Source organism: Battus philenor, unplaced genomic scaffold (assembly GCF_028537555.1).
Source record: "Battus philenor isolate CCGP_79_NKW_IND1 unplaced genomic scaffold, ilBatPhil1.0.hap1 SCAF_18, whole genome shotgun sequence".
NCBI lineage: Eukaryota > Metazoa > Arthropoda > Insecta > Lepidoptera > Papilionidae > Battus > Battus philenor.
The window spans coordinates 850,902-876,924 of NW_027181680.1; the positions used below are offsets into that span (position 1 = coordinate 850,902).

Below are 26,023 nucleotides of genomic sequence, written 5' to 3' on the forward strand. Positions count from 1 at the left end.
GAATGAATAATAAGTATTTTTTTCATTTCTCTCTATAGTGTGATATTGTCGAGTATTAATTTTACCATAAATTCTATTATTAACATGAACTTCTCACTTTGACCTTCCCAAAAGATCTCCACGATGACCAATGTAATATGAAACACAGTCACCAACGTAGCTCGAAGAATTGCTCGTCTAAATCGGCAACGAGCAGACCACATCGCTGAATCGACAACCGTTGGGTTAAAAGCTTCTCGAGTACCAAGCCGGTAGACGCGGCGTGAATAGTCTCCCAATTTGTGAACCGAAGACAAACGTCAATACGTGATGAGAAAGAATGATATACTACGGAGGTTCAATTAAACTTTTAAAATTGAACACCAAACATCATCATCGATAGACACTGAGACATTAAATCATCATATATACGACGATCACAGCTCGACATAGGCTGTCATATAGATTTCTAAACTGACCAGCTGAAAGTGACCTGCATCCAGCGTTTTTCGATGATCTTTACTCCAGGTTCAGGTCTGTTGCAAGTCCATGGTTACTAGTCCTGGACCCTAAGAACCTAACGACATGACCACTGCAAGTTTGACCTGCCCACTGCAAATTTAACTTGCCACTTCTCTGGGCTATTTTATTTACTTCTCACTGCCACAATTTTTTTCGCAGAATTTCGTATTAGCAATGAAGACTATTGGACTATGTTATACCGAAATACAAAAGTATAAAGAATTGGCTAACCGAATCGCCAGTATATTAGTAGCTCTAGACCATTCGCGTTAAGAATGTAGTGAAACATTGTTCACCGACCTATCAACGCCCCTTAACCTATTACATAATTTCTAATCCTAAAGTCAAATTGAAAAGACCCAATTATAACAAATATAGTTTATTTGGGGTAAGAAAATAGTGATTCATCACTTAGATTAGAAAGCCGTGTTCACGTGGACAATTTTAAGTGATCTCTTCTGAAATTTTAGGCGTAATTTCTGAATTTACTATGATGTTTAAGCCAAAAGACTAAGCTAACAAGGATGAACCATTATTTTCTTAACGCGAAACTATTGGAGAAAGAAGAGTTTCGACAGAGTGTAGATATAAAATCGTCTAAAGGTTAATTCGGCTTTTGAATAGAATTTTTTAAATATATAATAAATACAACCGCGAAATACTACCCGAATAATAACTGTTATCAGTTTATTATTCGATATAGTCCTTTCGCGTTAAAAATTCGGTGATCATTGTCCGTCGGCTTAGCCACGCCCCATAACCAATCAAATCGTTGCAATCACAAACTGAAATTCAGCGATCAATTGTATGTGGCCGCGACGGCTAATTAATAACGGGGCGTGGCTAACTCAGCAGACAAAGATGGTTTAACGCATTCTTAACGCGAGCGGACTTTAGATACTACAAATATTGTGATTCGATTATGAACACAGCCACGCCTTTCGTTTTACATTTGTGTGTTCGCAGGCGTCAACAACTTAGATTCCGCGTTAAAATCTTCTTTTTTCAGATAGAATTCTTTGGAGAAAAAGTTCATACCTTTCTTCAATAATTGACTAGATATTAATACCACACGTCAGGCGTCACATCTGACGTAGATTTTTTTTTATTTATTTGCTTGCGGATTACGGATTCGTGAGCCTTAAGAAGCTGTAAAAGCCAAAAAGCCTAACCATGCCCAATGCCGAATAAAATATTGCCATCTATTTGGTAAAGATAGCAAGTAGGTAGGCTTTTATACATTTTCGAATAAGCACAGAAATAAAGTAGGACTGGAACAAGAAACACGGTTTAATTTCTCGCAGACTTTCTAACGGAGCAATCAGTTGAGACTTATTCTCCATGTAAGTAACCAGGTCACGTAAGTTTTTGGCACAGACATACTTGTCTAACTAGATTTTGCTATTTCATTGAAATGAATAATGTGGTGATCCGCGTCGAGGTTCCTGCGAAAGCTAATATCTACTTTTAAAAAGTAATTCCTATATGAATACAGTTATATTACAAGAGCCCAGCATTTAATCACTTCATGGAATGTTCACTCAAGCGATCCAAGACCTCGGCGGCCTTCCAATCCGGCAAAATAATACGGCCAGCTCAGGCTCCCCCGGAAGCCCAATAAGTCCGATTAAAAGACACTTTGGACTAGGCGCACTCTGCTCCCTGCCACCATAAACCTAAGGCATCTGCAAATGCCATTTGGACAGCAATGACAGTCCGGTCCAAAAAAAAGTCAAGGAATTTTAACTAGATTTTGAAATAACGCGGTTCACCGATAAGAATAAATACTAATGAAATTCACTATACTTTTTTAATTATAATTTCGTCAATGCTTACAGAAACATATCTGTACAACGGCAAAACTCAATTAGAGGAATACGAAGTTCTTGAAGCCCAACAATAGTTCTGGACATCTGCATAATTGACGAATCTACTCATGGCATTTGGTATAGTGCGTAACAAACTTGCAAGCTTTTTATCAAGTCATTTCATACCATAGATGCCGACTACAAGGCCCAGGACACCCCAAAGATACATATGGAACTATACACCATAATCGCCATGCTTGTCAGGTGGGTTGGCGGTCGCAGTTTGATATTATGGTACACAGAGGACACTGCTGCCCATCCTCTGGACACTTGTATGTGAGCAGTGGCAATCCTACATAATTAATGCACAAAGTGTGAGTTATATAAGACTATGTCGGGTATCGAACCCGCGACCTATATTCGCAAATCTCAGACGCTGAGGTAACACTCTCATGTTATGGAGTAACAAAGAATAATTACAAAATTTATTTTTATTTAACTTTCGAATTATGGCTATACTAATTTTGATTTTTTTTTTCAAATAAAAAAACTACTATAGTGGATATATAAGTGCTTATGGTATATGGATTTCATTATTACTCCTATTTTTTTTAATATTTATATATTTTTTATCTAAAACTGTTTTAAAAATTTTTGGAAAATTTCGTTAATTTTTTTTAATGTCCTTTCCAACGAATTTATCCACCGAATAAAACGGTTAGGTGTAATCATATTAAAAAAAAATCCGAAATAACTCAATTTTCTAAATACTTGTATCGTCATTCCTCTATAGTTCGTCCGCGTTAAGAAAACTGTGTCACATTTTGGTCAGCTTAACCACGCCCCTTGACCGATTACGTCATAATCAGTCCATACTTTCCGAAGAGCTAACTCAAAATGGTCAATATGAACACTGCTTTCTAATTTGATTTGTCAATGGGCGTGGCTGTGAGTAATAATAATGGTTCGTTATTTTCTTGATGCAAAGAGATATGTAGTCATATAAAGATATATAAGTGTTGGCCACATTTAAAGCAATATGCATTGTCAAAAAAATATATTATAATGTATTCCATATCAATATTCTACTAAAATTTCTTAAAATAATGCTTACATATGAAATTTAATATTCTAAATAAGTTATAATATATTAAAAATATTTTTTCCTACTTAAAGTGGTTATTGTGAATTTAATTCAAATGTATGATAAAAAAAACAACAGTGAAATACAACATGCAGAAACATGAATAATAATGGGGTTGTAGCAGACTTAATGAGTTTCCAAATTTGAAATTTTCTAGATCTTTCTATGTGCCTTTGGTAAAAGTTTTTTTTGTATGCATAAAAGACATCATGAGTGATTTATATTACGATATAAAAATATTTTAAATATGTTCCAATTATTATAATTTGTAGACTGAAATCATAGTACAATTATTAAATAATTTAGATAAAAAAATTAAACAGATTAAGTTCTATATTTTTTTAAGTAGAATAATTTTAATAATTTTAATGCATATCCAATGAGAAATAAGAATTAAAAAATGCAATTTCTGTGATATCAGTGCCTTGAAGCAAATTAAAAAGAAATTTTGATAAAAAAAGCAATCCCAATTAATCTAAGCTAAAGTGCTTTCACAGATTATCTAAAAGCAAATTTTGATTATTTTTTTTATTATTTTGGAATATTTTTTACAGTAATACACTTGATGTGTCATTTCTACAATTAGAAAATCAATTCAATAGAGATATAGGAATGTTATGTAAGGAAAGAAAACATGTGCCCAAAATGGTGATGTAACATGGATAAGACATTTTTATAGAAATGACACATGAAAAGAAAATCCACATTATGCAAACTCATTGCATCTGCCAACCCCTCGTACCTATTATACCTGGAGTTATCATCATCATCCTTCGCCTCAGGCTTAGCTTCAACAGCTTCTACTGGTTCCGGAGCTGAAGCCTCAGCTGCTTCAGCAGGTGCCGCCTCATTTTTCCTGAGTCCAGGTATAGGGATACCAGAACCGAGCCAACCAGTCATTTGTGACTTGACATTGGTGATGAGATCTAGCTTGCTGCCACCTTTTGTTGGGCTGTAACAAAAAGAAAATTTTAAAATTCATGTTCAGGTATTACATAAGTTTTGATCATTGAAGAAACGGTAAAAACATGGAAAAAATTTAATCCATTGTGAATAGTACTGTTCATGTAAATTTTATTAATAAGTCATACATACATTTCAATTCAATTCCTATTGAAGATACTTAACACTATTTGACCTCATTTTAAGTCTCACAAAGTGATTCCTTATGCAATATGCATATTAAAAACTATGTGAGTAATTTTATACAGGTTTGCCTTTATCTTTCGATTACTAAAACAAATCGCTTTTAAAAGATATCGCCTTGACGAATTTATCGTCATAAAAATTCATATTGTACCTTGTATGAATCGACAAGAATAAAGAAAAAACTAGTTTATTTTTTTGTGTGTGATTCACAGATATTCTAAAGAAAAGTAAAATTAAAAAAAGAAGTAAACAAAGAGAATTCATGCCTTTGTTTTTCGCCCTCGGCCTGTTCTCCGGTTGCGTCTTTGGTCGGGGTGGGAACTTCCTCATCTTGGGGTTCGCCCTTGGCCGCTCCCATCCACGAAGATACCTGATTTGTGAGTCCTGAAAACATTTTCACTGCCACTAGCTATACAACTACACGGTAATAAAAGCTTACTACGCCGCGGCAGTTGCAGACATGACACGCGCGAGACTTCTGCCGGGCGGCTGTGGGGAGCGGGACCAGCTCAAGAACTAAATGGAACACCGCAATCGACCAGGAGTCCCGAACGGAGTCTACATTGCGCATGAGAAGTTGCGCAGCTCCAGTTTTTCGCGAGTTGCAATAACACAAAACGTCAAGTACCCAACACAAGACAAATCGATGTCAAATTTGACAAACAGCCTATTTTATTCAGTCATGCCAAGATTTTTATACCATTCCTGGTGCCAAATTATTATTTCCACTGGTTTTAATTTGATTTCGAGAAAATTGCTTCGATAATTTATTTTTACTTCTGTAAAGACCATGTGTAATTAAAAATCAATGGGATGTTAAGGCGGTTCTACAAAAATCATTTTACAATACGCATAAAATCATTGACTTATATAATCATATATTATAATTATTATATTATAATATATTACATAAACATCAGAAAAAGTATATTTTTAAAAAGCTTAAATAACCAATAACAATTAAAATACTTCTTTATCGTCTCTGAGTAAATATTTAAGGATTTAGAACATATTTACTTGCGGATCTCTTTTATACCAAGCTGTCATTGCAGTTTCTACGACAATTAATTAATAATGTATTCCGAATATGGTTGACCTTTATGCAAATCTCAATATTTATATAACGTAGCATATTAAATCTAATGACGATCAGCGCTTATGGGAGTTTGGTACTTCAAATCCTCAATTATATTTAGTGCTAAAACTATATACAGTCTCATATAATAGCTGTCCCCATACAAGTATACGTGGACAATAATTCAATTGAACTAATTTTCAACATGTTCTGTTCTATGTAATTACAATAATTATTAACTTATAATGTCACGTCATAAACCTTTTTTCGACTAAGTGTTGTAATCCCTTAGTGGATATCAAAATTGAAATATTGGGCTTGGGATGACCGTTTATTTCACATTTTCTCGCTAAGTATAGTAATTGCAACCATATAAATGCTTAGTAATGACTAAGTATATTCTGTTTAATATTTAATGAAACACAAGAATACTACTGATACTAAATTCGCAGGACATATTTTATGTATTCTTACAACCGCACATTTGAAACACATGTTTTAATCATTGTATTAAAAAATTCTAATGATATAATTGTTTATTTGTTCAATAGAAACTAAAACTTTGTAATTATGTGTTACTGCCAGTTTTAGTTTTCTGTTTAAAAATTGCAATTAATGATTCGTTATTATGGGCTATGATTTTATTTTTTATTCTACGATTTCCACAACATGTTTAGTACAACTTTTACTGTATAATTTTTAATTTATTTTATTATAAACAAGTAATTTCTCCAAAGTAGAAATCATCTGTCTAAAAGAGAATTGTGGAATATGTTACATACAGTACATATAACTTTGCATAATTTTGTCTGTTCAGCTATTTAAAGTTACTAGTACTTAAAATCATCAACTTTAAAATCTACAACTTCAGTTATTTGCAACTATATAAACATTATCTTAACATATATTAATAGAAAAGTATGATTGATATTAATTTTTAATTTTGACGATTTCCTTACTATATTTATATAATACAATATTAATTTAAATATATTTATTAGAAATAATGTGCTATAATTTTATGAAAAAAGAAGATTATGACAATTTTATTAATGATTAATTCTTGTGCACACTAAATACTCTGTAGACAAATTGTTATTGACAGTTGAATGAAAATTGTGACGTTTTTAGCTTGGATATTTGTATTTATAGACTTTTTGTTTCTCCTAATGTAATTTATAAAATATTACATTAATTACAACAAATGTAGTGAATAACTACGCCGGTGATATTTACCTGTTATAGAAACAGTGATTTGTAATAAAAGAAACAAAATTACCAAGATGACGGAGACGCGACGTTTGCAACTTCATCTCGGGAAATGTATCGAAGATTTAGATAAATTACACAACGTCCCCGACTTGAAGACAAAGCGAGCTACTTTGTAAGTAAATAAAAGTTATAAACTGTGATTTCTTGCAATTAAAGAGTGTTAATGAAATATTGTTTACAGATTATGCAAAACTGCCCAAAAACTGTTTGAAAAAGCTGAAGAAGAAAAGGCCAGAGGCGATGAGGAGAATTCATACGTTTATTACATGAAATATTTACGTGTGATAGCCTTTATTACCAAGGACAAAGAATATTTAAAAGATAAAACTTATTTTAACAACATGCTGGGTTCAAAAAACCCGAACAAAGCTATAGATGCTGCTGAAAAACTGAAAAATAGTCTTATTGACAGGTATGAACCCTTGTTGACTTATTTCGCCTATTTTCTTTATAACATTTTCTTTATATAAACTATATTTGTATTGCAAAAAAGAGCTTTTGAAGCAATATGTTAGTGGGATCAGAAAGTATTGTCGCATTCTTAAGTTAAATTCACACGACTACATTTTTAACAAGTTTTTATTTCTAATCAACAATATATTCACCTTTGTTCTCTATCAACAACCTTTTGCCATGTAGCATACCAATTTTCAATGACGGAGTGGTCAAAATAAATTACATAAAATAGATTAGAATAATAGACGGAAATGTTATTTTCTGGTCAGAGTCCAAATAAATGTAATTCATTCAAATCCCTTTGTAATATATTGATGGAGAAATGTAAAATATTCTGTATATTTCTTTATATCTTCATTTGTTTCTTGTCTTCTCTCTGGGGGCTGATTTCTGCAACCAAATTTCACTGCTCATTTTGCATTGGTATTAGCATTACTCAAGCCATTTAAACTCCTAGAGAAATCCCTGCAGACCTCTGTGATATGAGAAGGGTAGCCCTATAGGGTGCTACTCCTATATATCAGAGTAGTATATGGGCTATATTCTCATCCTCCTCCTGGCCCACCCTGCACAGAGGACTTTTTGTAACACTTAAACAGATGTTTGTTAAAAAGACCATGCTCATTCTAGACTTTCCACTTAATAAGTTTAAAAATTTTGAGAGGAATCATTCATTTGCTAGAAGTGCAATAACTTAAAAGATGAATATTTGAATATCAAATATTCCAAGGACCGTCTGCTTATGTGTCTTGGTTTTTTGAAGACAGTGTTGTCTCTCTTTCTTCTAGCTGCATATCTGCTTTCTGAATTTGGTGGTAAGATTAGAAGATGTATGTAATTAACATTTTGTAAGTGCCTATAAGGCCTGTCTTTATTTGGAATAAATAATTTGACTATATTATGTAACATAGGCAACCTTTCTACAATAAACTTACATTGTTTCTGATGAATATTAAATTTATCTGCTTTTGTAAAAATTTGAGTGCATTATGATGCATTCTTATTTTTCTTCAAAAGGATAAAGGTTTATTTATTAATATTAATCTTATTATATTCATTGCCAAAGGTATGTTACTTTGGCATATTAGAAACTTATAATTGGACTTCATTTATTGGAGTTTGGCTTAATAATAGAGGAGAAATAGTTTATAAGGTGATATTATGAATATGTATATATATGTATGTTATTTTATATACATAATATGTATATAAATAGTATATATATGTCGGCAGATATGCCAAGGAGCAGAAAGCGAAACGCCTACATGATATAAAGGAGAATGAGCTGATCAAACAGAAGATCGATGAAAATAGAAAGAAGGCTGTGGAGGCAATAACTGTTCATGAACCACCAACACCTCTTGGGTTACCAGGTACTCTAGCTTTATAAACACAAATAAAAATGTCACATAAATCAATGTCAAGCCTAAATCCGGTGATAAGGCAAGTAGTGGCTGATGCTTCTGCTTGTGTCTTTGTGATAATGGGTGGGGTCTGCAGCTCTTAGGGTAATTGTTCAAAGTTGGCTACAGATAAAAATAATAGGAGAATCTAATCGTAAGTTACCTACAGAGGTTCCCCAATCCATTTAATTATAGACCACTTTCAAAATTTAGCTGGTTCCAGAGGATTCCCTGAAACTACCAATTTACCGTTTTACAAACACTTCAAAAACTTTGGTAATTTGTGTTACCGTTGATTTGTTACCAAAATAAATGGTTAGGCTCAGAGGCAAGATCTGTGACATTCTCATCATGTACAATGTCATATAATTCAAACTTTGTGCATTATATAGGATTGTCGTTGCTGACAAACGAGTTTCTAAAGCAGTGATTCCCAAAGTGGTCTATATAAATCCCTAGGGGTCTATGACAACCTGCAAGGGGTCTACGTCAGCAAAAAAAAATTGGGGGTCCATGAAATAAATATGAGAGTCCATAATAGTGGATCTCAACACATACACTGATAGTACCTATTTACTTACATCATACTATTTTATAATATCAAAACAGATTGAATTGACGCCAAATGTTGGTAATTTATTATTAAAGCATCAAGTTCATCCTTCTCACTAAAAATATTGACTTATTGCTTATGTTATTTTATTTATAGTTGATTTTATGAATGTTACATATATTTTATATAACAGATACAAAATTTTATTTTGAGTAGTTTTAATTTAAATTCAATTAGTAAATGTATAAATTAACATGTTTTTACTGTAAGTTTTTAACACTAAACTTCACTACAGTTAGAAATTTACAGGAAATTAATATCAGGTAAGTTGGGGGTCTACCCAACACGGAAAAACATGGCAAGGGGTCTACAACACAAAAAAGTTTGGGGAACTCTGTTCTAAAGGATGGGCAGCAGCATTCTCTGCATACCATACTACTCTGCAATTGTCAACCCTTAGAAATATTTGTCTTGCAGTGAGAATCCATGGCCACATATACACACAAACACAAGTTGTGTTTTGTCTCTTTACACGTCTTGACGTGCTGTACTGAATATAAAATATGCAAGGCTTAACAAGTAACAGTTCCTGAGATTTTATAAATATTACCAACCAATATTGATAGGTTAAGTCAAGCCAACATTTTAGTTCTTCACTATCGAAAGCAGATTAATTTTTATTAACTCTCACTTTTGAATTATGGACCTTCTTTTTTGTCAAGCCAACATCAACTCCTGTGAAGTTTCCCATGGACCTTTAAGGTCCACCTGGACTAATTAAAAGCTATGGTGTTTAAGTGTCATTAAGCTGAGTTGATGTTAAATAAGTTAGCGTAAATGAGCCCATAGCCTTAAATACAATATGGAATTGGAAGACAGGCCATGATATTGTTATCAGCTCTAACTTCAGACATTGAGGATCTAGGCTACTGTAGAAACATAGGTGATCTTGTAGTTTTATCAAAAGGCATCAAAGAAAACTCTAGAGCTTTAGCTGGTAGGAGTCCAGTGAAACGCTTTCGTTGTCCCCACTACAGTAAGATTTCTTATGTAGGGTTCCTTCTTTTTGCCCAATCTATGCCCACTGCAAGGTATAGGTTTGCCAGCATCCAGCGGCTTCCTGCGACGTTAAACATGTCATCGGTCCACCTAGTGGCAGGCCAACCCACGTCATGTTGGCTCGTGGTCACCACTCGAGAATCTTTCGCCACAATCGGCCATCGGTTGCACGAGCGATGTTCCTCGCCCACTGCCAATTCAGACGAACATTTCTTCAAGCATTTTTGATTGTTTCTGAATGCCCTTTCCATGTACGGTTTACATATAAAAGTAAAATTTTTTTTTTTTTATTTCTTTCCAAACACATTTGGCCAAATTTGGATGTAATGATATTTGACTACAGATTTTTGTCTGTCAATATGTATATATATATATAGTAGCATTTTACTGTAATATGATAGTAAAAAAATATAATAAAAGTGAAGATTTGTAGTCACAGTAAAAAAATGGATTTCACACATAAGCTTCTAGCCAAAATTAAATATTAAAAATAATAATTGTTTACTATTTGCTCCTGTAGACTTTGTACTGAAGTTACCGGCCTGTCACACACTACAATAATAGGACAAAATAAATTATAACCAAACATATATAAATAAATAAAATTGGGAATTGTATGTTGAAACATATAGGTTGCATTAATAATAGTTTATATTATATTGTAGGTCTAGATGAAGTGACAATAAAAAGTGAGCAGCTGTACTCGATCCTGAAGAGCGGGAAACTGAAGGTGATGATCCTGGACGCGCGTCCGGGGAAGGATTACCTGGAATCCCATATCAACTATCCTGCTTGCATCAGTATACCAGAAGAATGTATATCGCCTGGGTAAGACATTAAAATCTAGTTGAAATTATGTCTCAAGAGTCATGGTCCTTTCCCAACGATATCTATAGGAGGATATGCCGGAGGTGTAGTGATATAGTTTTTTTTTATGGGCCCCGCTATTGGTACCTTTCGTACCCCTATTTTGTTTGGGACAGGGACTTTATTTACAAATAATTTTTTCCGGGTTTTATCTTTATTCTACACTCACTTTTATTCTTCTCATTTTCTTTTATTCTTTCCGTCTATCCTTCACAATATCTTGCAATTTTTTTTTGTTCTTTCATTCCTTCTTGTTTTCATTGCCTTCCTTTCCTCATCTCTTTTACTCTTAGGTGGCTAGGTACAATTTTATTTCTAATCTTTATTTTATTCTTACATTTTCTATCCTTATCTTTTAATATCACAGGTTTGTTTAGATTAGACTTTTTAATACATTAGTCTTGTCTTACATTCTGTTATTATTTAATAAGTTCTTAAGTTTAAGTAGTGATATAGTAAATAAATGACACCGCAGTACATCCTCTGGAAATGTTTGTGAGCAGTGCCAATTCTATATAATTAATTGCACAAAGTGTGAGAATCGAACCTGTGATCTATGATCTCAGGTCTCAGTCTACTCCCCTACTTAGACCATATAAACTATTTTTTATAGAAGTACTCAGGGTTGAATGCGGACCTCCAAATGGAGAGACACTATGTGATCACATGTATGCTTCAAGAGAAGAATAGATGGAGAGTGGACTCTTGACAAAAACTAGGCATATATATAAAGTCTTTCTTTAGGGTGGCCTATTTGATACGGTAGGCAGCTATTGGCTGACATGAATAAGTACACCAACACCTCACTTTGCGTCTGGATTACGTACCAAAAAAATACGACGCAAATTGAAACGCCGCAAAGTGAATTAAGATTTTCTATAGCAAACCATGTAAAGATCGAAGATAGGTTCCAGGGTCACGAAAATACTACTTTTTAAAAAGAAAATTGAACAAAGTAAACATTTAAAAAACAATATAACTCTGCCAATAGGTATTGGTGTAAAGAACTGCTACGCTTCTCACCATGCTTTTCTAAGGCCATGTTCAAAGAAATAGGGGATGTCCATAGTGCATTTACAAGGCACCCTGATAAACTGACTGTACCAAAGTTTTGTCTGCAGAAGTCCTATAATTCACTTGTAATATACGGTTTCAGATTTTTTAATGAAATTCATATTAAAAGTAAATTGAAAGAAAAAGCAAATTATTTAATAAACGAATATTTAAATGGTAAGAATCCTTGGCAGTGATGTCGCTTAATTATTTTGATTTGATTTAGGTTATATCCAGTAGCGTACCTAGAACTTTTGCCGCCCGAGGCGATCTCCAGTTTGCCGCCCTTTCCATTATATGTCAATCAAATAGTGGTTTTTGATTAAAAAAAATATTGATATATCACTTCAAAGTAATCATATAAACTTTTCAAAAGAAATGACATTTATAAACTGACATCAAAAAATTTTAGTTAGGAAAAATTGCCGAACAAAGTCGTAAAGATCCTTTTACGAATTCAACGAATTTCAATGAATACAATAAAATAAAATTATTATCTTGTTCTTGAATTAGAATCCAAAATTTACACTAAAATGCATTTATATACACCGAGGAATAATATTCGAAATCATAAATTTAATCATAATTTATATAAATCGAATATTAAACTTATTATAATCATTTATTATTCAAGAAAGAAAATAAATTTAAGTGTGTGTTGTATTGTAGTGTGTTTTGTTTTTTTTTAAAAGATAATTATAAATTTATATAAATGTTTACGTGTTGTTTCTGGTTACAAAAAAGGTAAATATTATTCCAATTTATTTATTGTTTACTTTGTTCAATTTTCTTTTTAAAAATGTAGTATTTTCGTAACCCTGGAACCTATCTTCGATCTTTACATAGTTCGCTATAAAATCTTAATTCACTTTGCGGCGTTTCAATTTGCGTCGTGTTTTTTTAGAACGTAATCACGACGCAAAGTGAGGTATTGGTGTATGTATAAATCTGTATTAAATTTTTTAAAAAGATCTGTTGGAGTTTCTTCCTGCGTTTTCTCCATAATTATTATATTGATAAAAAAAATAGATAGATCATAAGTTTATGATCAATAAGAGTTTTGTTAAGTTTCAATGTTGATTAAACTAATTTTCTATTATATTTTATTTTATATTAATATTTTTTTCCAACTCCTAGGCAGTCAGCTCATGTCCTGGAGCAGAATCTGCCAGCTGCTTCCAGGTTGGTGTGGGCGGAGCGAGCTGTCATGGAACTGATTGTGATGCTTGACTGGAGCAGCACCGCTGTCATCCCGGGCAAGACACTCCACCTGCTCAAGACTATACTCCTTAAGGTATATAACCTCTTTACTATGTTATTTTCATTTTAATTGTATTTATAAGTTCAACTTTAAGAAACAGATTACTCACTGAATCCATGGGCAGTGTTCGGTAAGCATCAAAGCATCTCGTTTAAAATACCGAAATGTCTGAAGATGCAGGTATTTGACAAATGTGTGTTACCGGTGATGACGTGTGGATCAAAGACGTGGGCGTTTAAGATGGCTCTTGGACATTTCAAGGTCACTCAGAGAGCTGTGCTGCGTGATCACCGACGTAGCTCGAAGAATTGCTCGTCTGAAGTGGAAGTGGACTTGTGCAACTTCGGGTGATCTTTATTATATCATACGTCCACCTAATAATGGACCAACCCACGCCGAGTCCACCGGCTGATGATAGCCACTCGAGAACCAATAGCCGTCAGTTCACTGCCACTTCAGACGTGAAATCAACTAGCTGCGTCGGTCACCTGGGTTCTTCTTCCTCTGTGTCTATCTTACCATAATATTTCACTACAGACATATATATTTAGAAGGAGTACTCACGCTTTCATATAAAAATCTTTAGTCTACATACTATGTGATCAAAAAGGTGAAATTGTTATTTAAAACTCCCGGGCATTAAGATAGATAACTTTTTTTCATATGCTGTAGGACTGTCTTATAACATTTGCCAAGCTAATTTTTTCAAAAAAAGGCAAAATTTTTTTTTAGAAAAAAAAGCGTCAAAAACTCTACTGATTTCGTTTCACAGCCACCGTATTAGCTCCGTTCGATTTCTGGCTATTCAACAAACTTAAAACAATGATTGTGATAATACAAATTTTTTAATAATTTTTGTTTATAGTGGGACGTGAAAGTGCAGTATTCACGTCCACCGGTGGCTTTGTGGGGCGGATACGAGGACTGGCTGCTGAAGTATCCTGCATTCACAACCAATCCTCAGGCCGTGCCGCCCAGTCAGGACTGTATGCTCGATGATATGCTGGGTGAGTTAAAATGCCATGTTTTACTTTCAACACTCATGTCTACTATCGCTTTGTTGAAATCAAACTCAGGTACCCCATACTTTATTTTATCTCACCCACTGCGAAAGTTACAGTGAAAGATGCAATAAAGCGAGGAACACTTGCACTTTGATGTCGCGCCGTTAGCCCCGACTGGCTCGATCGCGAGATTCGTCCTTTGTTCTTGGCGGTATACTTTATGTCGGATAATAATCACATAAACAATAAGACAATGTTAGCTTTCTGTTCATTGAAAATTTACTTAAAGTGTAAGCATATAAAGCTATATATATATATATATATATATATATATATATATATATATATATATATATATATATATATATATATATACTTTGTTAGATAATAAATTACGTAATAAATAGAAATAATATTGGTCATTTATCTTCATTGCTAAAGGTTGCCTGCCTTCTTGAAAAGCCTTGATCGAGAATTAGACAAATTGCCGTCACAGTACTCTTTGACCTGCTTTTTCGAGCTTCCATTATTGCCAGGCCCATCACCACCCGCACATAGCCCGCCCATCGGTTCGATGATCGTCTTTTGGCCTCTTTCCCTCTATTTTTACTATAACCATCAGCTCGAAACTCTCTGGTTGTCTTTTGAGTTATGTGGCCGTAGTAACCCTGAATCCGTTTGTAGCAGATGGTGGAGGGATTGGACTTTTATATGAACTTTATCGCAAAATAGATTTGAAGGTTCTGATAGCCCATAGTATGCGATCATCCAAACTGTCAAGGATTCAAATGCGTATAAGAAAATTAAGAATATAGGAGATCATACAGGTCTTTTTTGTGGTGATGGAGACAATGCCGATATATTCTGATCAACTTACTCATTGAATTATTATATCAAGTTTAAATTGATAGTCATATATCTCAAATAAGAGGGACATGAGAGTATTGTCGTTTCTGTCGACATATTTTACAGAAAAACCGACTTATTTTTACCGCTACGGCATTGATTTGTATACCAGATGACAAAAGGTTGTTGATAACGAAAGTGAATATATTGTTGATAAGAAATAAAAACTTATTATGTAGCTGTGTGGATATAACTAAATAACAACATTACTTTCCGGTCCCCCTAATATTTGAAATGCTCAAAAGTATTTCTCATAAAAAATGGTCAAAAATCAAAGGTCATAGGCCTTCTTCAAAGATTGCCATGATCCACCAGTCTGTCGTTGCTTGACACCAGCAACTTGGCTATGTTTGTCCACCTAGTGGGAAACCTGCCCACAGCTCGAAGGTTCCACCTTTCTATCCCAACGACTGTCAGATGCACTGCACCGAGAGAGCTTTCAAGCTTTTCTACCTGATAGCATAAATGCACAAATCATGATGAACATAGAAGATCAAATCGAATTTTTAAGCCACTTTTTGTTTGTATACTATTATATTTCATGGTTTCAACTCATAGAATCCCACTGTTGGACATGTGAGCGTCTCCCAAAAACATTTATAAGTGGGATATACAATAATCGCGACGCATCGCAGGCGAGTTTGTGAAAGCAGTGTTGTATTGTATTTTTTTTTATAATGAGGCCTCTGCTACTGGGACCTCTGCTTCCACCCCTATTTTGTTGGGAACATGGTTTTTTATTTCTTAACAATTTTTTCACATGAATTTTTTATTTTCGTCATCGTCTTCCATAGTTCACAATATCTTTTTTTCTTCCTACTATCATTCCATAATTCCATCTTCCTTTCTCAATCATTCCATTCCTTTCATCCATCCTCAAACACTTCAGTTGTATTTTCTATTGCAATATCACAGCTGTATTTAGTTTATTTATCTGTCTCATGTACATCACCATTTTATATTTTTAATATTAATTTCAATAAATCTATCTTAATAAGATTAAATATATAATAAGACTTACCATATTTTATGTTTAACTATATGTTGTATTGTATTACATAGAGGGCGCTGGTGTCCATACTTTACCATCTTGTATGTGAATGGCAAAGTGTGAATTATATAAGAGTGTATCCCGGGAATAGATCAAGTCAGGCTAGCACTGCATATTTTAATTTCGATCAATCACTCTTGTATATAATTATAGGTGAAATTGACTACCCCAACTGGTCGGATTTGAACCCACCACCACCTGCGCAGCAACCAGCCGCCCCGGCGCGCTCCACTAAGCCGGGGGAGCCTGTCATTGATCGCAGCAGTAAGGTGAGACTTGAACCTCTCAGTTATTTCTTATTTCAAAGCCTTTTCTATATTCAATGGTTCTATCTTTACGTACAATAAAAAATATATATTGTTTTTCTTTGTAAAAATATTTATGGCAACACTGAGTAATTTATTTTCATTTAATGAGAATATATATGTAATCGTTGCATGCATGTATTTCAGAAAGTAAAAATCATACGGTCGACTGGTGGTGATGTCACTTAAAATCCGGTGTTGTTGCAGGTCGCCGCTGTGCAACTGTACGAGGAACGTTCCCGGAATATGCAGCTGATCCTGGAAGAGCAGGAGCGCATAGCCGACACCTCTCTAACCCTGGAGATGCAGAGAATCGAAGCTGAACAGGTATTTACATTGTTTATGTTATGGTACCAGCATATAAAATCCGCCCATAGATACAGTCCACTTCTAAACGGTTATTGTATATCTATGGGAAAGCCTATGTCCAGCTGTGGGTCTATTTCGATAATTAATGATCTGAAACCCGAATGCGACTATGCGTCTCTAAGAACAGATATGTGTAATCATTTATTAGTTATTGAAGTCGCTTCCATACTTTCCTAGCTAATACCCAATTCAAGCAAATATGCTTATATATGTGTCCGCTTTCAACCGGTTTTATTGAGAATATGTGGGTTTTAGTTTTACTGCTAAAACAATAATGATGACAGCTCTATCTTTGAAGATCATCGATTGACATGATGATAAAAAGTTTCGTTTACTAATCTTTTAACTTCTCTATCCAGGATTGGGAGAAGGTCCGCGAGCAACGAGAGACGGAGCCCCGAGATGAACTTCGTGCCATGTATCAGCTCCGGGAGCAGGAGATCATTTCACAGCTGATGCAGCTCGAGAACAAGCAGTTCGATATGGTAAGCTATTATTTAAGCTGTTGGTGACGTCGTTCAATCAAATTATAGTGAAGGTATCTTACTGTATTACTATTACCTCCGTATGTCTATCTCCTCATTTATGATTTGAACTCAAAGTAAAATATCTGGAATAATTCCTTTCATGGCTTAGCTACTGCAGGATTACCAGTGAAGCCTGATTTTACCATTATCAGGTAACCCCCCTGGGTTAGGCCTAGGGGGCGCTAGGGCTTCATTCCACACGGGCGCTACACGAGCTTGAGCCGAACATTTTATATTTTATTTTGTTAATTTACTCGTATTTACATTTTACAACAGAAAGTTTGTAGGCCTAGGTTTTGTTTCTAGCTATAACTTCTTTGATGACCCTTGTGCAGAAGCTGTAGAAGATTCAAATGGGTTACAGGGAATGGGTTTCTGAATTTCAGTTTCAGGTCTACCTGAATCCAGCGTGTGCAAATGAGGATAGTGTTCAATCAGTGAATTTATTATCAGGAACAAGAGAACCAGAGTCTCCGTGAGCAGTTGGAGGAGTATCAGAGGAGGGAGCGCGAGGAGGCTGAGAAGTTGGCTGAGACCATCGCAAAGGCGGCAGAACAGTCTGCCAGTGACGCTGACGCGCAAGGTAAGTCTTTTTTTATATGTAAATAAAAAAAATCTTAAAAGTCCTACAGTACCCGCATCATCATGTCCAAACCTCCCCCAAAGATACCGCGATTACCTGTCTTCCATTTCACCTAATTGTTTCTATTAGTAATTCCATTGTATTATTTATTTATTTTATTCTTAATAGCGGCAGAGGCAAGGCGACAGGCTGGGGAACAGGCGGGCAGAGAAGTGGCTGCGAGGCGAGCTCGTATCGCTGAAGTTCGTGCCCAGAGGCGTGAGCTGGACCGGCGCAGGGAAGCGCTGGAGCTGGAACGCAAGCGCAAGCTGGCTGAAGCGCGCATGCGCAGGAAACCGCAGGTACACTCACGCCATCTATCTTTATATTTTAGAATTTGCCATTCATTTTCAACTTACGTTGGTTTATTTGTCGTCAAGTTAAGCTTAAATTATTATATTATATATATATATACATGTGTGTATCCCTAATCTTTATCAATACATTAATAAAACAAACATTTGTATATGTATTTACACAAAGACCTCTACCAGTTTCAAAATAGAATCAACAAAGAAACTCAATAGTTACTCTCTTTGAACTAAATTTACTAATTTATTCCTGTTAAAACAATTTATATCATCACCATAAAAATCCTTATATTGTTTTATTAGAGACAAGATAAAATTCATTTATTCAACATTGGAACTTTAAACAGAAATCTTATTGTTCGACAAGTTATTATTTTTCTTTAATCTATTTTATTTTAAATTTTGTTTCACAACAACACATACTTTTAATAAAGTTTAACAATACATATTTATGTAACAAAATAATCAAGAAACATCGATTCCAATGATTCTGGTCATTTAAATATTTGTTTATTAAATAAAAAACCTTTTAAGTCGAATTACTTTTAAAATGACTTTTATATTTTGTAAATTGCAGTCCAATAATGTTTTGCGATATATTATTAAAAAATCTGATTTCATTTATTACAAATGTATTAAATTTTTTGCAGTTGAAACTTTGGTACAGACAATTTTTAATGATGCCTTGTAAATACACTATGGACATCTTCTATTTATTTTAATTTATTAAAATTATTGTAAATATACTAAATATTACCATGAATATATTGTGAGGACACAGTAAGTATATTGACCCCTTTGAACCTCTTACTCAAGGAGTTTGAAGACCATAAGCAATAAGTAACTCGTGATAGCATTATATATATCTATGACGTATTTATCAACAGGACGAAGATGGTGACACGTTCATGGAGCCACCAGAAGACAGCTCGGAGGCTCAGGGTCTGAACCGTTCACAGTCGTCGCCTAATATCGCCAAGGTTGGTGTTAAATATACATCTTTATATATCTTTATACAACTTCTTTAGACTATGTAGGTATATGCTTAAAAATAAAAACAATAATGCGTTGTTCTACCAGAGAAACGACATTTAAAGTTATTATTTAAATTGTCGATTCCTTTTAAAAGTTTATTCTACAATATTTTAAATTATCACTTTGATATTTCAAATACCGACTGCTTTACCGACCGGCGACCGCAATGGACGCCATCGTAACACCATTACTAACAGCGCCATCTATGCAGTGTCAAGGTTAAACAGACACTGCTTTACCGACATAAGCGGTGCACTATACAAAATAGAATTGTTAAAGAAACTCGTTATATGTACATTTATCTAATATATAAAATTCTCGTGTCACGGTGTTCGAACTTGAACTCCTCTGAAACGGCTTGACTGATTTTTACCAAATTTTATATGCGTATTCAGTAGGTCTGAGAATCGGCTACTATCTATTTTCTATACCCCTAAGTGATAAAGGTTGTTCACACTTAAAATTTTTTTTTTTAATTTTTTTAACGAAATTTTTTGTTTTTATTTTTTTATGATACAGCATACAAGAATACATACAACCATAAATTTTCACCCCTCTACGATCAACCCTTATTTTTTATTTGTAAATTAAAATATCAATTTTTTTTTTCAAAACAACGTTTGCGGGATCAGCTAGTATTTATATATATATGTATAGAGAGAGAGAGAGAGAGAGACATACAATGTAGGAAACGGTATATATACATGCCGTGTCGTTGTTGAGGATATTGGCATTATGTAGTTTAAACATTAGATTTTTATTATTTTTATTTTTGTACAGTAAATGCATATATTTATTATTGTAAGTTATTTTAATTGAAATTGAAAACTATTTAAATATTTATTATTGTATTGTGAATGTCGTCTCTACGGCGTATGACTCCCTCAGTTTTCTCCTCCCGTCTCTATTTCTTGCTTCTCTCCTCCACATTAGTCCAAATATTATAGAAACATTATCGTTGGGCACCAAAATATATAAACAAGTTTCTTGTGGTCTCTTAGATTAAGGATTTTGGAACCCTAATCACTTGGGTGCAGTATATTTCTAGTTTCTCAAAAATTTGGGCACTTATATTCTCAGGATGTCCACAAGTGGACATGTATATATAAAAACTCGTTATGAAAGTACCGCGCTATAGGGGGTATTACTGTAATATGAATGTTCCTCCAGCAAGAGGAGGAGGAGGAGGCTCCGGCGCCGGCGTTCGACCGCAGCACCAAGCCGCACAAGGTGGCGCCGTCTAGCGACATGCACCAACGAGACTTTCAACCAGTTTGGGGAGACGTTGTGAGTATTACCTTACATTCTTATAGAACTCTGCACAACTCGCGCTGAACACACTCTTACATCTCCTCGGACCCTTGTATTGTTTTGTGCAGAGATATATTAATAAAGGTGATTGAAACTAGATAATGTCATAAAAAACAAAAAAGTTAAATAAAACTACAAGGAAAATAATCACTAAGATAAAACACTTTATATAATTATATTAATGGCTATTATATTTAAACCACTAAAATTATATACAAATATACCAAAATATATATATTGTTACGTACTGTGGGTTATGACTCGAAATAGAACACCACTGGTTCACAAGGAGTCCTTTATTCACAAATCGGATGGACACCCTACTTTAACACAAAGTATACTTTCGCTTAGTCCAAACTACGCTTCCGAATCGTTCAAGAAATCACTGTACAAATAACTTACCAAATAATCACTTTGTATAACTGATCGTAGATATTAATCTTTTAACTCGAAAATCAACACTGAACTGTCGTCATGGGGAGTACACTTATTTATACTAGGGATAAGGTTCTAGTATGTTCGAGATAGTACTCGGTTAGAATTTCCGAGAACCGTACACAAAAAAAATAACTTCAAGGTGTTCACGGGAGTACGGCACATATCTATTTAACATAATGATGAAATTCCTATACTGTTCATTTTACTAGAATTTTCGAGCTTACTTGATCTTGGGTTTTAGTGTTAAGAGGATTTTGAGGTTCATACAGATGTAACACGTGCTTTGTAACTACACATTTAAATAGTTTCATAATGATAAACAAAAGAGTACAATGGGCGGTCTTATCACACGAGGCAATCTCTTACAGACAACCATAAAATGGAAACGGTAGAAGTATAAATTTCCATAGATTTTAGGGTTCCCACAGAGCGTATTACACTACACCCGTTACAGACATTCACAACACTGCAAGCGCTAACCTCACAGCACTAGCGACCACACAGCGAGTACATCGCTACCTAAACCCTCTCATAGCGAGTGCTTCTTGCTACTCCCTCCATACCTTTGCAAAGATATGTGCCAAAGACATCCTCACACCCATCACAAGGTTCTCACCGAACATGCACCACACCACACCTACTGCAGACACTCACAACACTACAAGCGGTAACGAAAGAGCACTAGCGACCACACAGCGAGTACATCGCTACCTAAACCCTCTCATAGCGAGTGCTTCTTGCTACTCCCTCCATACCTTTGCAAAGATATGTGCCAAAGACTTATCCTCACACCCATCACAGGGTTCCCATCGAACATGCACCACACCACACCTGCTGCAGACATTCGCAACACTGCAAGCGCTAACCAAACAGCACTAGCGACCACACAGCGAGTACATCGCTACCTAAACCCTCTCATAGCGAGTGCTTCTTGCTACTCCCTCCATACCTTTGCAAAGATATGTGCCAAAGACTTATCCTCACACCCATCACAGGGTTCCCACCGAACATGCACCACACCACACCTGCTGCAGACATTCGCAACACTGCAAGCGGTAACGGTACAGCACCAGCGACCACACAGCGAGTACATCGCTACCTAAACCCTCTCATAGCGAGTGCTTCTTGCTACTCCCTCCATACCTTTGCAAAGATATGTGCCAAAGACTTATCCTCACACCCATCACAGGGTTCCCATCGAACATGCACCACACCACACCTGCTGCAGACATTCGCAACACTGCAAGCGGTAACGGTACAGCACCAGCGACCACACAGCGAGTACATCGCTACCTAAACCCTCTCATAGCGAGTGCTTCTTGCTACTCCCTCCATACCTTTGCAAAGATATGTGCCAAAGACTTATCCTCACACCCATCACAGGGTTCCCATCGAACATGCACCACACCACACCTACTGCAGACACTCACAATACTACAAGCGGTAACGAAAGAGCACTAGCGACCACACAGCGAGTACATCGCTACCTAAACCCTCTCATAGCGAGTGCTTCTTGCTACTCCCTCCATACCTTTGCAAAGATATGTGCCAAAGAGTTATCCTCACACCCATCACAGGGTTCCCATCGAACATGCACCACACCACACCTGCTGCAGACATTCGCAACACTGCAAGCGGTAACGGTACAGCACCAGCGACCACACAGCGAGTACATCGCTACCTAAACCCTCTCATAGCGAGTGCTTCTTGCTACTCCCTCCATACCTTTGCAAAGATATGTGCCAAAGACTTATCCTCACACCCATCACAAGGTTCTCACCGAACATGCACCACACCACACCTACTGCAGACACTCACAACACTACAAGCGGTAACGAAAGAGCACTAGCGACCACACAGCGAGTACATCGCTACCTAAACCCTCTCATAGCGAGTGCTTCTTGCTACTCCCTCCATACCTTTGCAAAGATATGTGCCAAAGACTTATCCTCACACCCATCACAGAGTTCCCATCGAACATGCACCACACCACACCTGCTGCAGACACTCACGACACTGCAAGCGCTAACCAAACAGCACTAGCGACCACACAGCGAGTACATCGCTACCTAAACCCTCTCATAGCGAGTGCTTCTTGCTACTCCCTCCATACCTTTGCAAAGATATGTGCCAAAGACTTATCCTCACACCCATCACAGGGTTCCCATCGAACATGCACCACACCACACCTACTGCAGACACTCACAACACTACAAGCGGTAACGAAAGAGCACTAGCGACCACACAGCGAGTACATCGCTACCTAAACCCTCTCATAGCGAGTGCTTCTTGCTACTCCCTCCATACCTTTGCAAAGATATGTGCCAAAGACTTATCCTCACACCCATCACAGGGTTCCCACCGAACATGCACCACACCACACCTGCTGCAGACATTCGCAACACTGCAAGCGGTAACGGTACAGCACCAGCGACCACACAGCGAGTACATCGCTACCTAAACCCTCTCATAGCGAGTGCTTCTTGCTACTCCCTCCATACCTTTGCAAAGATATGTGCCAAAGACTTATCCTCACACCCATCACAGGGTTCCCATCGAACATGCACCACACCACACCTACTGCAGACACTCACAACACTACAAGCGGTAACGAAAGAGCACTAGCGACCACACAGCGAGTACATCGCTACCTAAACCCTCTCATAGCGAGTGCTTCTTGCTACTCCCTCCATACCTTTGCAAAGATATGTGCCAAAGACTTATCCTCACACCCATCACAGGGTTCCCACCGAACATGCACCACACCACACCTGCTGCAGACATTCGCAACACTGCAAGCGGTAACGGTACAGCACCAGCGACCACACAGCGAGTACATCGCTACCTAAACCCTCTCATAGCGAGTGCTTCTTGCTACTCCCTCCATACCTTTGCAAAGATATGTGCCAAAGACATCCTCACACCCATCACAAGGTTCTCACCGAACATGCACCACACCACACCTACTGCAGACACTCACAACACTACAAGCGGTAACGAAAGAGCACTAGCGACCACACAGCGAGTACATCGCTACCTAAACCCTCTCATAGCGAGTGCTTCTTGCTACTCCCTCCATACCTTTGCAAAGATATGTGCCAAAGACTTATCCTCGCACCCATCACAGGGTTCCCACCGAACATGCACCACACCACACCTGCTGCAGACATTCACAACACTGCAAGCGGTAACGAAAGAGCACTATCGACCACACAGCGAGTACATCGCTACCTAAACCCTCTCATAGCGAGTGCTTGTTGCTACTTCCTCCATACCTTTGCAAAGATATGTGCCAAAGACTTATCCTCACACCCATCACAGAGTTCCCATCGAACACGCACCACACCTGCTGCAGACATTCGCAACACTGCAAGCGGTAACGGTACAGCACCAGCGACCTCACAGCGAGTACATCGCTACCCAAATCCTCTCGTAGCGAGTGCTTCTTGCTACTTCCTCCATACCTTTGCAAAGATATGTGCCAAAGACTTATCCTCACACCCATCACAGAGTTCCCATCGAACACGCACCACACCTGCTGCAGACACTCACGACACTGCAAGCGCTAACCAAACAGCACCACACAGCGAGTACATCGCTACCTAAACACTCTCTTAGCGAGTGATTCTTGCTACTCCCTCCATACCTTTGCAAAGATATGTGCCAAAGACTTATCCTCGCACCCATCACAGGGTTCTCACCGAACACGCACCACACCACACCTGCTGCAGACACTCACGACACTGCAAGCGCTAACCAAACAGCACTAGCGACCACACAGCGAGTACATCGCTACCTAAACACTCTCTTAGCGAGTGATTCTTGCTACTCCCTCCATACCTTTGCAAAGATATGTGCCAAAGACTTATCCTCGCACCCATCACAGGGTTCCCACCGAACATGCACCACACCACACCTGCTGCAGACATTCACAACACTGCAAGCGGTAACGAAAGAGCACTATCGACCACACAGCGAGTACATCGCTACCTAAACCCTCTCATAGCGAGTGCTTGTTGCTACTCCCTCCATACCTTTGCAAAGATATGTGCCAAAGACTTATCCTCACACCCATCACAGGGTTCCCACCGAACATGCACCACACCACACCTGCTGCAGACATTCGCAACACTGCAAGCGGTAACGGTACAGCACCAGCGACCACACAGCGAGTACATCGCTACCTAAACCCTCTCATAGCGAGTGCTTCTTGCTACTCCCTCCATACCTTTGCAAAGATATGTGCCAAAGACATCCTCACACCCATCACAAGGTTCTCACCGAACATGCACCACACCACACCTACTGCAGACACTCACAACACTACAAGCGGTAACGAAAGAGCACTAGCGACCACACAGCGAGTACATCGCTACCTAAACACTCTCTTAGCGAGTGCTTCTTGCTACTCCCTCCATACCTTTGCAAAGATATGTGCCAAAGACTTATCCTCACACCCATCACAGGGTTCCCATCGAACATGCACCACACCACACCTGCTGCAGACACTCACGACACTGCAAGCGCTAACCAAACAGCACTA

General features: G+C 36.8%; 2 protein-coding genes across 7 annotated transcripts in view; one reads left to right on the forward strand and one right to left on the reverse strand.

The window, feature by feature from the left end:
* Positions 1-5,251, reverse strand: part of Sap47 (Synapse-associated protein 47kD) — a 73,415-nt gene extending 68,164 nt beyond the window's left edge. For 3 of the 6 annotated variants that reach the window (XM_068763389.1, XM_068763385.1, XM_068763384.1), the window contains exons 1-2: positions 4,869-5,250; positions 4,196-4,405 (exon numbers count right to left, since the gene is read on the reverse strand). In XM_068763389.1, the coding sequence (XP_068619490.1) occupies positions 4,196-4,405; positions 4,869-4,996 (338 nt within the window). In that variant the 5' untranslated portion in view covers positions 4,997-5,250. Of the gene's footprint in view, positions 1-4,195; positions 4,406-4,868 lie in introns of all 6 variants that reach the window. The other 3 variants (XM_068763388.1, XM_068763386.1, XM_068763390.1) reach the window with 2 other exon arrangements.
* Positions 5,252-6,814: 1,563 nt separating this feature from the next.
* Positions 6,815-26,023, forward strand: part of Usp8 (Ubiquitin specific protease 8) — a 50,409-nt gene continuing 31,200 nt past the window's right edge. Inside the window, exons 1-13 of the mRNA XM_068763350.1 lie at positions 6,815-7,061; positions 7,131-7,361; positions 8,639-8,778; positions 11,086-11,248; positions 13,478-13,634; positions 14,467-14,608; positions 16,716-16,831; positions 17,075-17,194; positions 17,596-17,721; positions 18,217-18,346; positions 18,515-18,687; positions 19,584-19,676; positions 20,902-21,018. Of these exons, the coding sequence (XP_068619451.1) occupies positions 6,961-7,061; positions 7,131-7,361; positions 8,639-8,778; positions 11,086-11,248; positions 13,478-13,634; positions 14,467-14,608; positions 16,716-16,831; positions 17,075-17,194; positions 17,596-17,721; positions 18,217-18,346; positions 18,515-18,687; positions 19,584-19,676; positions 20,902-21,018 (1,809 nt within the window). The 5' untranslated portion in view covers positions 6,815-6,960. The remainder of the gene's footprint in view (positions 7,062-7,130; positions 7,362-8,638; positions 8,779-11,085; positions 11,249-13,477; positions 13,635-14,466; positions 14,609-16,715; positions 16,832-17,074; positions 17,195-17,595; positions 17,722-18,216; positions 18,347-18,514; positions 18,688-19,583; positions 19,677-20,901; positions 21,019-26,023) is intronic.